Source organism: Rissa tridactyla, unplaced genomic scaffold, assembly GCF_028500815.1.
Source record: "Rissa tridactyla isolate bRisTri1 unplaced genomic scaffold, bRisTri1.patW.cur.20221130 scaffold_29, whole genome shotgun sequence".
NCBI lineage: Eukaryota > Metazoa > Chordata > Aves > Charadriiformes > Laridae > Rissa > Rissa tridactyla.
In genome coordinates this window covers 2,617,932-2,632,385 of record NW_026529507.1, presented here as the reverse complement: position 1 = coordinate 2,632,385, position 14,454 = coordinate 2,617,932, and the positions used below count along the sequence as shown (strand labels likewise).

At 52.2% G+C, this 14,454-nt stretch overlaps 1 protein-coding gene across 1 annotated transcript; it reads right to left on the bottom strand.

Annotated features, from left to right (window-relative positions):
- Positions 1 to 13,129: 13,129 nt before the first annotated feature.
- LOC128903381 (olfactory receptor 14C36-like) lies at positions 13,130 to 13,657 on the bottom strand (the record flags this gene model as incomplete). Its single annotated transcript, XM_054187399.1, has 1 exon — positions 13,130 to 13,657. A coding segment is annotated over one exon (528 nt), but the record flags the coding sequence as incomplete, so codon positions are not given.
- Positions 13,658 to 14,454: the final 797 nt, after the last annotated feature.

Here is a 14,454-nt window from a genome sequence, read left to right as displayed (position 1 = left end):
ATCATCTGTGGTACAAAGTCCTTCTGGAACCCACTTACTAGTGGCATCCATCAAAGACCAGCCCTTGACACCTACTATGGAACATTATTATCTCTCCATATGATGGCAGACAATGCACTTTCACCTCCTTTGTAGATGATGCCAAGCTGGGGGAGCCCTTGAGGAATCCCACCCTGTTAGCACTGTTGGTAGCAGGAGAGTTGGGAAGGATGACTGTGGTGGGTTAAACATGGCAGGGCACGGAGGGTCGGAAGGGAGAAGCGTAGAGGGATGGCACCTTTGGGGAGGAGCGCACAGGAGAGGTGACCCAAAGCTGACTAACAGAGTACTCCATCCCACCTGAATCTTGCTCAGTATAAAAGCTGAGGGATCACAGGGCTCAGGCTCTTTTTTCAATGTCAGATGCCAGCTGGAGGAGCGGTGCTAGAGGAGGCTGGGAAGCAAAAGCGTGGTTGTGATGTGACAATTCAGGGCAGCACTTGGCCAACGGCTGATCCCAGGGAAATGGTGCTGGAGCCCCGGTGGTCTCGCTGTGGCCAGGACAATAATGGCCCCTCCGAGTGGGGTGGGGGCCTGGGCTGGGGCACAACGAGATGCCCTGAGCAGGACAGGGACAAAACGGAATGCCCCAAGTGGGGCAGGAGGCAAACTCCCTGTCCTGAGCTGAGCAGGAGGAACTCAGTGCCCCGAGCAAGAGTGGGGAAAACTAGAGGACGCAGGCGGTGCAGGGGCCCAACTGGCGAGCTCAAGGTGGGCAGGAATAGCAACCAGCTGCCTCGTTGGGGCAGAAGCAACACTTATTGCCCTCCAGGCAGGTCGTGGAGTAAAATGAGATGCTAAAAAGCCACCCACAAATGGCTATTGGAGCAGCAGGGTGGGACAGCAGCTGGGTGGGGGCCTGGCAGCCACCCAAGGTGCACCCAGCGCAGTTGCTCAAGGGGGTTCTTTGGTAGCACTAGTTCAGAGTCAGTCTGTGGCTGTATCTTTGGGGGTAAATAAAATTCATTGGAAACGAACTTATAAGACACCAAGTGCTTTGCTGCAGGAGTCTCACAGACGCAGTGCTGTACCTGGGAAGAGTGGAAAAGAAGTCCTCAGCCCCCCGACTGTGCCAGCCAAAGCTGTGAAGGGGCTCGCTGACAGCCCTGGGCAGGTTTTTATGCCTGGGGCTGGTGCGGCTCCAGGCAGAGGCGGGAGCTCTGTGGGCAGATGAGCAGCCCTTGGCCAGCAGTGCCTGGGGCAGCCCAACAGCTGCCGGCTGGTGGCTGCAGGAGGTGCCCCAGCTGTGGTGGCTGAGGGGCCACAGTGTGTCCCCGTGCATGTGGGGGTGGCCCCTGTCACAAAGGGGCAGTGATGCGGCACCCACCCACTGCTTGTGAGCTCACCTGGCCAGGGCTTGGCATCCTCAAGAGCGCGTCAGTCAAAGCTCCTTGGGCTGAGCTGGCCCTGGGAACACTCGGCTCCTTCCTTTGCCACTTGCTTGGCTGCTTTTTCCCAACCATTCATCGTTTACTGCCCTCTTCTCCTCACCTTCCATCCTCTTCTGAAGGTAATGATGATTTGACCTTCAGGACAGATCATACAGGAGGTAAATATGGGATCAAAGTATCATCTGGTCTATGCCTTCGGAGCTTTAGGATGAGCTGTTACAGCTTTATAGGCTGGCCAGATACGCACTGTGGGTAGAGTTCCTATTTGCTAATTGTTATTTCTTCAACACATCCTAGGGTGGGTAAGTAGGGGGTGGCAGTGTACTCTGAGGCTTTGGGCTCCGTCTGGAATGAGAAGAAGCCCATCCTGACGGATGCGGTAGGAAGAGAGACAGAAAAGGAGTACAGCAAAGGCAGCTGTTAAGGCAGCGGCTGAAAGCCGGTCCCTCCTGTGTCCAAGGGGGCAAAGTGTGGGGTGGAGAACCAGAGGGCTCTGCTGCTAATGGCAGCCAGAGGGAAGCAGCAGGTCCTCTTCAGAGAAGGTGACACCCAGTGCAGTCTTCCCAAAGGGCCTTGGTAACTGCTGTCAGTTGGAGTCCTGCGACAGGGACAGCAGGGCCATCAGCTGCAGCTCTGCAGCGGTTGGAACTACCACTGAAACGGTGCTGGTGGCGGATGCTGTTCTCTGGGTTTAGTTTGGGATTTTTTGTAATTTATTTTGTTGAGGTGCAACTATTTCTTTGCACTCAGGTGTCAGGATTAGCACTGATCTTCTCTTTCTGGAGCATGTCCTGGCATCCTTCGTCATCCAGAGCTTTCCCTGCTGTTCCTGAAGAGGAGCGATGGCCTCAATGGGGCCACCCATCACTCCTGTGAGTGCCGACTTCACCATCAGGCTTGGACTTTGTGAATCCCCAAAGGCAAGGGACGTGGCTGGTGCTCCGTCCCTGAATGGTGATGTACCGGCAATCGAGAGGGAATTCTGGGGTGAGTCAGTCATGACTTATGAGCCAGTTTTGACATCTCATGTCATGACTTCTCATCATGATGAGACGTGAGGGGTGCCCCCATCCATCCCCCAAGTCCATTCAGCACCCAAGCACATCATCAAGGCCTTTCAGCCTTCAGTTCCCCGAGTGTGTTCTGCACTCCAGTTTGGGAAGAAAAGGCCTATTTTCACCCATAGCAATCAGGAAAGTCCCTTTTATTACAGAGATACCAAAAGGCAGGCCAGCATTACCGTGGTGACAGACTAATTGCAGAAGGTCTCTGGGTCAGACAGACTGGGTTCACCCTCTGAAGAAGTGGGAGAAAGCAAATATTTGTGTTGAGACAGCTGTATGACTGATACAATAAGCACAAGATAAATATGAGGTCACTTGTAAACAGAGAGGGGAGACTCAATGCTGCTGAAGCACACTGGTAGAATCAGCTTCCACAGGGCATCCTTGAGCTCCTGGTTCCTCATGCTGTAGATGAGGGGGTTCAGTACTGGAGGCAACACTGAGTACAGCACAGCCACCACCAGGTCGAGAACTGGGGAAGAGATGGAGGGGGGCTTCAGGTAGGCAAATATTCCAGCGCTGACAAGCAGGGAGACCACGGCCAGGTGAGGGAGGCACGTGGAAAAGGCTTTGTGCCGTCCCTGCTCAGAGGGGATCCTTAGCACGGCCCTGAAGATCTGCACATAGGACAGCACGATGAAAACAAAGCAAACAAATACTAAAGAGACACTAACCACAAGGACCACAACTTCCCTGAGGTAGGAGTGTGAGTAGGAGAGCTTGAGGATCTGGGGGATTTCACAGAAGAACTGGTCCAGAGCCACACATCCTGTGTAGGAGATGTCCCTGGTGCCCCACAGGGAATTGGCCATGGATTTGGGGACAGTGGTGGAGATGCAGCCCAGGTCGAGGAGGGAGAGGTTGAGGAGGAAGAAGTACATGGGGGTGTGGAGGCGGCGGTCACAGGCGATGGTGGTGATGATGAGGCCGTTGGCCAGGAGGGCAGCCAGGTAGATGCCCAGGAAGAGCCCGAAATGCAAGAGCTGCAGCTCCCGTGTGTCTGCGAATGCCAGGAGGAGGAACTGGGTGATGGAGCTGCTGTTGGACATTTTCTCCCTCTGGCTATGGGGGCCTGATTTTTAAGGAAAAGGTAGTGAGAAGTGAAGACTGATGCCTCTGAGTAAATCCTATGCCATTTTTCACAGAACCCCCGGCGTGGCCTTCATCCTGCCAGGAAGTACTTGGTTCTGCTCCTCAGCTTGAGCTCTGCATTGTACAGGCTGAGCGTGCAACGGGCATCAGGAGACTTGTCTGTCTGCTCCGGAGGAGTCAGTCTTGCTGTGCACCAACAGGAAAATGGGAACCAGGATCGATCTCTGCTTAAATCTGCTCCTGTGATCAAAGAGATTTTGGCATTGACTCTCCAAATTCACCCTACTGCAGAGCAGAGCTGTACGGATCTTCTGTTGTTTATTTTACTCCTGTTGTCCCCCTCACCTCTGAGGAGTGTTTTCTGAAGGAAGACATCCTTGACATTTCTATCCTGAGAGTCCTGGGATGCAAAGGGACAGACCATTAGTGCTGAGTGAGGACAGCTGGTCTGCCCATCAGCCTTGCTCCCAGGTGCCCTGGTCTCTCACAGCTGCAGGATGATCACACTCAGCTGTTCTTCTGAAAGGAAACTGGGTACTGCTGGGAGCAGAGGAATCCACTTTCAAAGTGCAGATCTCTAAACTCCCCTCCCTTGGACCAGCTGTGCACTTCTGTATGCCCTGAAGAGGGGGCGTCCGGCAAAAAGCGTCAGCTTTATCCTCACCCTATGGGCTGTATCACCCAGAGACCCACAGGGTCCTGTGCTCCTGCGGACTTCAGGGCCAGTTGCTGAGCTGCACCTGAAAACCCCACCCCCAGAGAGCCTGAAAACAAGAACAGCAGCAGCAGGGATGGGTGGAGAAACAAGGAGAAACAGCCCAATGTTTCTGCCATGGGGGGCAAGGCCAGGGAGGGAGGGACAGGTCACCAGAAGAGTGTCCTGTGCTGGAGCTCTGCCTGCAGGGCAGGCAGCTCCTGCCCTGCACCCTGTGGCCTTGAGGGCAGAGGCTCTTCTGGGTGGGAGAGGAGAAAAGCACGTTCAGTGAAGGGCTGACAGGGAGGTGCCCAAATTCCCCTCCCAGCCTTCGCTGCCAGCACTTTCCTCTCATGCCCCGGCCACGTCTCTGCTGCCTGGAGCTGTTGCTCTGTGCCCATCTCCTCCCTGTCCGTGTTCACAGAGCCCATCCCACCCGCTGGGTGCTCAGCTCTGCCCTGCAGACACCTCCTGGTAGCAGGGCACTGCCCAGGAGCATCTCTGTGTCAGAAAGTCCTAAGAAGCAGGTGAGATAGATGCCGAGATCACAGAAATGATGATGCTTTCTGTAGAGAAAGGAATGGGTAAAGGCACTTTTTCAGGTTCCTCACAGACCTACTGGTTTCCCGTTGTAACGCTGTAGGAGTTGCAGTCTCTTGTGCAAGCATCACAGCTCCATTGCTGTGATTGCAAACATCACAGCTCCCCAAGTACAGGTCCTCCTTCCTACCCTTTTTAAAAATGGGTGCAATGTTTGCCTTTTTCCAGTCCCTGGGGACTTCACCTGACTGCCACGGCTTTTCAGATATCATGGAGAGCGGCTTGGCAACTCCATCAGCCAGTTCCCTCAGGACTCTGGGATGCATCTTGTCAGCCCCCATAGACTCCTGCATGCTCAGGTTCCTCAGGTGGTCACAAACCTGATCCTTTGCCACAGTGGGGGGGACTTGGCCCCTCAAGTCCCTACCTTGAGGTCCATCCACTCGAGAGGTGTGGGAAGAGAGGTTGCCAGGGAAGACTGAGGCAAAACTGTTGTTGAGTACCTCGGCCTTCTCCTCGACCATTGTTACCAGTTTGCCAGTCTTGCTCATCAGGAGGGGTACGCTTCCTTTGACCTTCCTTTTCTGGCTGACGTATCTATAGAAGCCCTTCTTATTATTCCTTGCCTCCCTTGCCAAGTTCATCTCCAGCTGCGCCTTGGCCTTCCTGACCCCGTCCCTACGCTCTTCCCAGGATACCTGTCCCTGCTTCCACTGCCTGTGCATTTCCTTCTTGCCCTTTAGTTTGACCAGCAGGTCTCTGCTCAGCCATGCGCATTGCTCAAGGCTTTATCCATGGGGATTATCTCCACCCCAGCCACACCCAGTGCACTGAATCTCCCCTTCCATATCATTCCTGGTCGCATCTCTGTCTCATTCCCTGTCCATTGCAGACCAACCATCTGCAATATAAATGTGGGCACCACATGAACTCCTCCTGGGGCCTTTGACAAGCACTTAGACCTCAAAGAGCAGAGAGGTGCCTCTAGGAGGTCCTCCTCTTCCCAAGATATGCTTCCTCAACTGGTGTCTTTAGGACACATGAGTGGTAAATGGAGCTGTCAACCAGCTGCCAACCAGCGCCCCCAGATCCCTTTCTGCAGGGCTGCTTTCCAGCCACTCCTCTTCCAGCCTATACTTGTGGCCACCATTATTTCATCCCTGGTGTAGAATGCACCATTTGTTCTTGTTAAACATGCTGAGAGTTGCCTTCTCTGGGTCACGCACACAGGTGCTAAACCGAACAGGGCCCAGGAGCCAGCATCTCTGTGCTGCCCCACAATGCCCCAGTATGTCCCAGCACGTACCCTCAGTAAGTCCATGTTGACTGCATTTGAAGACAATTTTTTCTTTTTGGTGCCAAGAAATGTCACCCAAGAGGACACTAACTGGTGGCACACTCCTCACCAACGTGAGCTTGTACAGCCAGTGAGTTGTTCCCTGAATTGCATTTTTGGCCTCATTCAAAGCTGGGTGCAACACTTGCTTGTCCTCTCTCACAAGAGACCTCTGCTAACCCAATGACTTTTCAAAAGGGATATTCCAAAGAAATGTCAATCTTGTTCTGTAACTTCACTACCACTATTTTGCCTGTAATCCTACGTACATAATTTCTCATATCTTTCATACATTTTCACCTGTCCAAATACAATGACCATTTCTAAAGTCATCTTTCCAGGTGCAGACTGTCTAGACAGGGGCCTTTTCTATTATATTCCCATTTTCTCCTTCCCTTACTCTTTCTTCATTCAGGTTCCTGTCACCCATCCAGCTGCTGCTTTGAGCTTCACATGGTTAAAGGTCTCCCCGTCTTTCAGTAGTCTAATTATCTCCTGTAGCCAACTCTTTAACTATGTTTATATCAACCTTTCTGTACCTACCTATCTAAAGCATTTCTCATAAGATTACCCCTTGCAGAAAAGCAACCTCATTAGAGGCAGCATGTACTTAGCATATGGCCACAGAGGGTGTTTTATTGTTTATCAAACACGATCCGACATGATCAGGCTTTACTTTTCTTTGCTTGCAAAGAGGAGAAACCCTTCTGTGCCTGGGTGCAGCCAGGTCTCTAAGGAGAGCCAGAGGGAGCTGGTGCAATGGAGCTGTAACATCCAGCTGCAGAGATCGGCGGCGAAGTCTGATGGAAGGAAAATGATGTAAATCCCAACTGGGCAATGACAGAGATGGTGGGGTTGGGGTGGGGGTGAGGAGCAAGGATGTCCACACAGTGTCAGACCTCAAGGGACTGCTTTTCCTAGCCATCCAGACCTCCTGAGGAGACCCTCTGGATCAATATCAGTTGCAGAAGACTTCTATCACCTTTTCAGTAGACTGAAATGTAAATTAAAAGAAACCCTTTAAACTAAAAAAAAAAATAATTTATTAGGTTCTGATTGAAATCTTCCTTCTTAACTACACTATGAAAGAACTCCAATTAGCTGTAGAAGTCTTGAAGACTTGAAGGAAATTGAAGGAAGAGAAATAGGTCTTTAGGGCTTTCTGTACTTCAATGAGCCCCATGGTGTATTTAGCTCTGAGTCCACGAACCTCAGATACTGAGAGAAGATTGAAAACACTCCTCAAGAAGTCAGAGGCAAAACTCAAAGTACCTGGAAGCATTAATGGGCCCCACTGAGGGCCACTACTGACAAAGTCTCCCCATGGACTCGTTAGAGGAGATAGCTGGAGGCTGTGATTGCAGGAAGGCAAAGGCACAGTGCAGGTGGCTGTAAAGCTGTTGCTTTGTTTGATGAAGCAGAAGGGCCAAACCTGACCCTCAGGCCCTGGGAAGGCAGATCCTGCCCCTCAGGTGTGGCTCAGGGCTCTTCCTGGGGGCAGTGGGGTGTGAGGGTGAGCAAGGCCAAGGGTAGGGAGACTGTGCAACACCTCCCTCCTTCCCCATGCAACCGTGAAGCAGAAACCAAGCCCAGAGCCTCCAAATAAAGTTTCTTCTGGTAGGCCTTGGTGGCAGAGGCAAGTGCCATAGCCAAGGGGACAAAGACCTTGGTGCTGTTGGGCTTTTTAGTCTGGCCAGAGCCCTACACCATCTCTGCTGCAGGCTGACCATCACTGTCCCATGCCTGTGCCTCTTTCCTTGTAGGCTGCAGGCACCCATCGTGCTTTCCCACATCGCTCTCACCCCAGCATTTCCATATCTTTTCTGATGTCTCTCCACTCTCACCGGCTGTTCCTTGAAACACAAAGCCATGGGCTAATACAGACTCCCTCTGGGTGACCTCTTGCACCACAGTGCAACCCTTTGACTGAGATTTCTTTTTCCTCACATGCAGTCCAAACCTTCCAAGCTGCAGTTTCTTGAGGTTTCCTTCTCTTCCTACTACCAAGAAAAGCTCCATGATCTCTGAAGCCACCCTTCAAGCAGGTGCAGGCTACTCCTAGAGAGCCCTGGGCCTCCACTTCAAAAGGTACAGAAGCCCAGCTCCCTCAGCTTCTCTACAAAGGCCTCAAATGCCATCCTGGCCAATGTCCTTTGGAGCTTCTCCACTTCCTCCTCCTTCCTTCAGAACAGAGAGCCCCACACACAGACACACTACACCAGATGTGTCCACAACAGTGCTGGGTCAAGGGGGATGATAAGTGCCTTGTCTGGGTGGCCGTGTGCCCCCTAATGCAGCCCTGTGTGCAGCTAGTCCAGTTCACGGTCCGCATGTACCACTGGCTAAAGTTGCATCCCTCGTAATGCCCAGGACCTTCTCCTCGGGGTCAGTCCTCGGCCAGTCAGGTCACAGCATGCCCTCATCTCTGGGGTGATCCTGCCCCCAGGAAAGGCCTGGCCACATCTGCTTGTAAAACTGTGTGAGTTTTCCATTTGCTGAGTCCCAGAGTTTATCAGGGTCCCCCAGGAATGAAGCTCCATTGGGCCAGTCGTTCCTGTGTGCCTGCAGATGGCTCTCCCTGACATGTGCTGCCTCTGACAAGATAACAGCATGAGGAATCGCAGGACACTACAGATAATCAAAGGAGGCACTTGATCAATGCCATTGTTCACCAAGGTACACATTCCCGTGGTGAGAAGCTCGGAAACACCAAATGAAAGTACAAAGGAAGCCAAACTAGGACCATGGAGGAAAGGGTAAACAGAGGTGGGCTATTTGCATGGGAGGGTACAGGGATGGTCAAGGGGAAAAACTTCTGAGTGGGAAAAGAGGGAAAAAGAAACGGTGAAACAATGGAAAGGATCAGGGCTGTTTGGGGGGACCTGCCAAGCAGCCCTGCATCTGAGCAACCATGCCTGGAGTGCGACAAGAAAGTCCCTGATCGTCTGACCACACTTTCTGGTTGACTTCCACGGTCACCAGGAACCTGACTGATTTCCCTCCCCTCATGAAGGAAAGATGGTGGATTGAAACGCAGAATCATTCATGCTGGAAGGAAGCTGAGGAGATCTCTAGACCACCCTCCTGCCCACAGCAGGGTCAGCTATGGGGTCAGACCAGGTTGCTCAGGGCTTCCTTCATTTTGGGCTTGAAAAGCTCCAAGGATGGAGATGAAACAAGCTCTCTGGGAAATCTTCTCCAGTGTTTGACTGTCTTGACAGGGAGAAAGTTTTGCTCATTTGTTTCAGCTGATGCCATTGGCCCTCATCCTCCCATCACGCACAATACTGAAGAGCCCGTCAGCATTTTCTTGATGCTAGCCAAGAAGATGTGGGAAGGCTGATATTAGGTCTCCCCAAAGCCTTCTCTTCTCCAGGCTTTGCACCTCTGCAGCAAGGTGGCCAATGGCTTTCTGGGCTGCACTAGGAAGAGCACTGCCAGCAGGTCGGTGGAGGTGATCCTTCCTCTCTACTCAGCCCGGCTACAATTTGTCTTGCCCATTTCCCTCGGTGTTTGCTACCCTACTACCTTCACTTAGAGGTGGTGGTAGGGCTTCAGGTTACTGGCTGTAAATAGGGTAAAGGCCTCTCATGAATGTTTTCACAGTCAGTGTCACAGAAGTCTAAACATCCTCTGAACAGACCTTACCTCTTCAAACCTTCCAACCCCTACTGTTCTGCGATGCTGATTCTTTGATTCCATTGTCATTGCCCAGAGGGGCTACCACAGATGTAGACTGCTCCAGGGCAGGTATTTATATTTAGGCCGATCAATGATGTTGTTGCTTTAATGTTTTTTTGTTGTGGTATATGCTGCTGTTGTTAGGGAAATCACACAAACACTTGAAGGACAACGGAAGGGCTACCACCTTAGTGGCCCTCCAGTGAGCTGGCTCCTGTTTGCCCCTGTCTCACCGTCACTGGTCAGGGTGTGGTGTAAAAGGTGCTGAGCAGAGCAGGACAATCACTTCTCCTGGCTGTGCTCCTGCTCATACAGCCTCAGATGCTGTTGGCCGCCTTTGCTGCTGGCTCTTGTTTGGCCTGATAAAACTCAAGGAGCCCCAGGGCCATTTCCACAGAGCTGCTGCCCAGCCACGCAAAATGATCCAAAATGGATCAGAGCAGCCCTGCTCTGACATCAGCCTGGTCTCTCAACATCCTTGGATTCATCCTGTCTGGTCCAATGGACGACCAAAGGTTGACCTTACCTATGCAGCCCCTGACTTGATCTCCACCCACTGCTGGATTTCGCATGGGGTTCTGCCTCTTAGGCACACAGACCTGGGAGACCTTGCTGGTGAAGACGCAGGCCAAGAGTACCTCGTACCTATCTACACCTACTCTCTGCAAATTCAGCCGTGACCACACATTATCTTTGTTTATTCTTTAGCTGCTCCTGAAGGAGTAACTGCTCATTGTTGTGCCCCTCAAATCCCTTGCAAGTGTCAACTCTACGGGAGCTTTGGTTTTCCAAAACCAACCATATTCCTCAATTCCTCCTTTGTTTTCATCCTGGCATCCACCTCTTCATGCTTCCTTTTTTCTCTGGGGCTTCCCCATGAGTGTCTGGTTTCCCCCAGCTCTTCTTCTGGTAGCTCTGCTTGTTGTCCTGACTATGGGTATGACCACACTCTCGCACTTGAAAGACACTGTCCTTGCAGACCACTGTACTGCAGACCCTCTGCTGCCCTTCTGTGCTGCTCACATGGGCTCCCCCAAAAAAGTCAGAAGACTAGGCCAAAGTCTGCTCCTCTGAGGTCTGTCATCTGCATTCTTCTATTCTCCTTCTCCTTGGGAGGTGAGACCCCACTATTTCATGGTCGCGACAGCCAAGGCTGGCACTGGTTTTCATAAAACTTGTGGATACCAGTGCTGATGGAGTGAAAGATGGAGCTACAGACTGCAGTGGAGAAAACTCGGACTTGAACAAGGCTGCTGTCGTCCCAGGTGGCTGAAGAGAGAAATGTGGGTTGGGACAAGGACTGCCCATAGAGTGTCTGACATTTGGGGTCTTTACTTGTCTGTATTTTCAGCCTCCATTGGAGATGACGGCTTTCAATACCATTTGGAGATTGCCGCTATCACTTAATGTGTAAGAAAAGAAATGAAGAAAACTGGAGCAAAAGGAAAAACCTTTCTTATTGTTTTCTATTACTGCAACATTTTAACTTCTGAAATTTCTCTGATGAACCAGAAAACAACTAAAGAGTCAAGAAAATCACGCCTACAGGCTTGGCTTGTGGGTGAGTTTTGCATGTTAATGAGCCCTCTGGTGCCAAGTTCCTGAACTGCAGATCCTGAAAGCCCAAGCCTCTGGAGAAGTAGAAGTCAGCAGCAAATCTCCAAGTTTCTGAGGGTGCTACTGGGCCCCAGCGAGGCTAATCAGTGGAGAGAGACCATGGAGGGAATGACCAGGAAAGGGAACCTCGCTGGGAAGGGAACCTGTGGCTGGTGACGCAGGAAGTCAGGGGCATTGGTTACAGGTTGAAAATCAAATCTGGAGGTTCTTGTGAAAGCCCCTGATGTGTTCCATCAAGCAGGATGTTCAAGTTCAAGCGCTGATGGCCGTCCCCCAGCAATGGGGATCCTTTCCCTCATGGGATGCTCAGGGCTGCTCCTGGGGGCAGGGAGGTGTGGGGGTGTGCAATGCCGAGTGCAGGACAGCGGTAGGAGTCCTCCTAGGCTCTAGGCAGTGAGTGGGTGGGTGAAGAGGCAAGAAAGCCCTGGAGCTGTAGTGACCTGGTGTCTTCTCAGGCACCTCAATTGAAGATAAGTTAGCCACAGTAAAATACACAAGGATCTGGGCAATCCCAGCCCCCACAAAGGGCCCCCCCAAAGCCCCCTCCCCCCCCGAAAGGAGAGTGGGATCCCACCAGAGGCTGCCCTACACTGTCCTATGCCGGTGACTACTTCCCTGTACCCTTGAACTCCTTTGCAAGTGTTCTAGCTCTGTGTGAGCTCTGGCTTTCCTAAATCCAACTCTATTTCTGAATTCCTCCCTTTTTTTGGTGTTGTGTTGTGTTGGTTTTGGTTTTTTTAAATCCTTGCATCCACGTCTTGCATGTTTCCTTTCTTCTATGGAGCTTCCCCGTGACTTTCCTGTTTCCCCAAGCTTCTCTCCTGATAGCTCTGCCTGTTGCCCTGATGATGGTTCTGCACACTCTCATACTTGAAGAACTGCTGTACCAGGCTCTGCTGCCCTTCTGTGCTGCTCACACGGGCTCCCCCCTAAAAAGTCGCAAGACTAGGCCAAAGTCTGGTCCTGTGAGGTTTGGCATCTGGCAGGAGAATAAACTTTCTCCTTCCCTTTGGGAGGTGACCTAACAAGGTCATGATCACAATAGCTAGGGCTGGTTGCTGATGGTTTTCACATCCATGTCCAGCTCTTAGAATGATAGAATCATAGAATCTGTTAGGTTGGAAGGGACCTTGAAAGGTTATCCACGCCAACCCCCTTGCAGTAAGCAGGGATATCTTCAACCAGAGCAGGTTGCTTAGAGCCTCAGCAAGCCTAGGCCTTGAATGTCTCCAGGGATGGGGCCTCCACCACCTCTCTGGGCAACCTGTGCCAGTGTCTCACCACCCTCAGTGGAAAGAACTTCTTCCTAATGTCTAATCTAAACCTACCCTGCTCTAGTTTAACCCATTGCCCCTCATCCTATCGCTACATGCCCTTGCAAACAGCCCCTCCCCAGCTTTCTGATAGGCCCCCTTCAGGTTCTGGAAAGCTGCTATAAGGTCTCCCCGGAGCCTTCTCTTCTCCAGGCTGAACAACCCCAACTCTCTCAGCCTCTCTTCGTAGGAGAGGTGCTCCAGCCCTCGGATCATCTTCGTGGCCTTTCTCTGGACCCGCTCCAACAAGTCCATGTCCCTCTTGTGCTGTGGGCTACAGAGCTGGACACGATACTCCAGGTGGGGTCTCATGAGAGTAGAGTAGAGGGGGAGAATCCCCTCTCTGGACCTGCTGAGTGTGAGCAGGAGAGCTTGAGGATCTGGGGGATTTCACAGAAGAACTGGTCCAGGGCATTGCCCTGGCAGAGGGGCAGGGAAAATGTATTGGCCGTGTGCAGGAGAGCATTGAGAAACCCACTGCCCCAGGCAGCTGCTGCCATGTGGACACAAGCTCTGCTGCCCAGGAGGGTCCCGTAGTGCAGGGGTTTGCAGATGGCCACGTAGCGGTCATAGGCCATAATGGTAAGAAGACAGAACTCTGCTGTGAGAAAGAACATATAAAAGAAGAGCTGAGCAGCACATCCTGCATAGGAGATGTCCCTGGTGTCCCAGAGGGAATTGGCCATGGATTTGGGGACAATGGTGGAGATGGAGCCCAGGTCAAGAACAGAGAGGTTGAGGAGGAAGAAGTACATGGCGGTGTGGAGGCGGCGGTCACAGGCGATGGTGGTGATGATGAGGCCGTTGGCCAGGAGGGCAGCCAGGTAGATGCCCAGGAAGAGCCCGAAGTGCAAGAGCTGCAGCTCCCGTGTGTCTGCGAATGCCAGGAGGAGGAACTGGGTGATGGAGCTGCTGTTGGACATTTGTTCACTCTGAGCATGACAAGAAAGAGCAGTTGACAAGATAAGGAAGGCTTCGTTGAGCCAATCCTATTCTCTTTACCAAAATATCCCTGCAAAATGACTTCTCTTCCTTTGGAATAATTTCATTCAGTTCCTTTTTGTGAGATCAGGCTTGTGCTGCTGCGGGCACTTTCTTTGCAGGAGCACAAATCCTTCTCTTTCCCATTGCCTTTAGCCTGAACACTGCTGAGCCCTGAGGGACAAAAGGGCTCTCTGTGCCCTAGTGCAGAGTCAGGAGAGCTGCTCTGCTCACCAGTGACCTGCTGGGCACCACCCAGGTGTCCTGTGCTTGCACTGCTCTCCCTGTAAGAATGGTCTCCCTGACAACGTACTTGAAGATGAAATTCGCCTTTTGTGAGTGTGGAAGGTTTAAAGAGTCATAGACTCATAGAATCATTTAGGTTGGAAGGGACCTTCAAGATCACTGAGTCCAACCGTAACCTCCAGTTTCAAAGTCGGTTTCTCCCGTCTGGTTTCTCTGTCCCTGTGCAGCGGAGCAGAGAGGGATGCAGCCGGGTGGAGTGGCTCTCTGCTGCCTGGAGCTGCCCCTGCCAGGAGCTGCTGCTCTGTGCCCACGTCTCCTCCCTGTCCCTGCTCCCACAGCCCATCCCACCCGCTGGGGGCTCAGCTCTGCCCTGCAGACCCCTCCTGGCAGCAGGGCACTGCCCAGGGCCATCTCCCTCTTTGTGGCTCCTCAGGAGGAGAGGAGAGAAAGCCTGATGCTG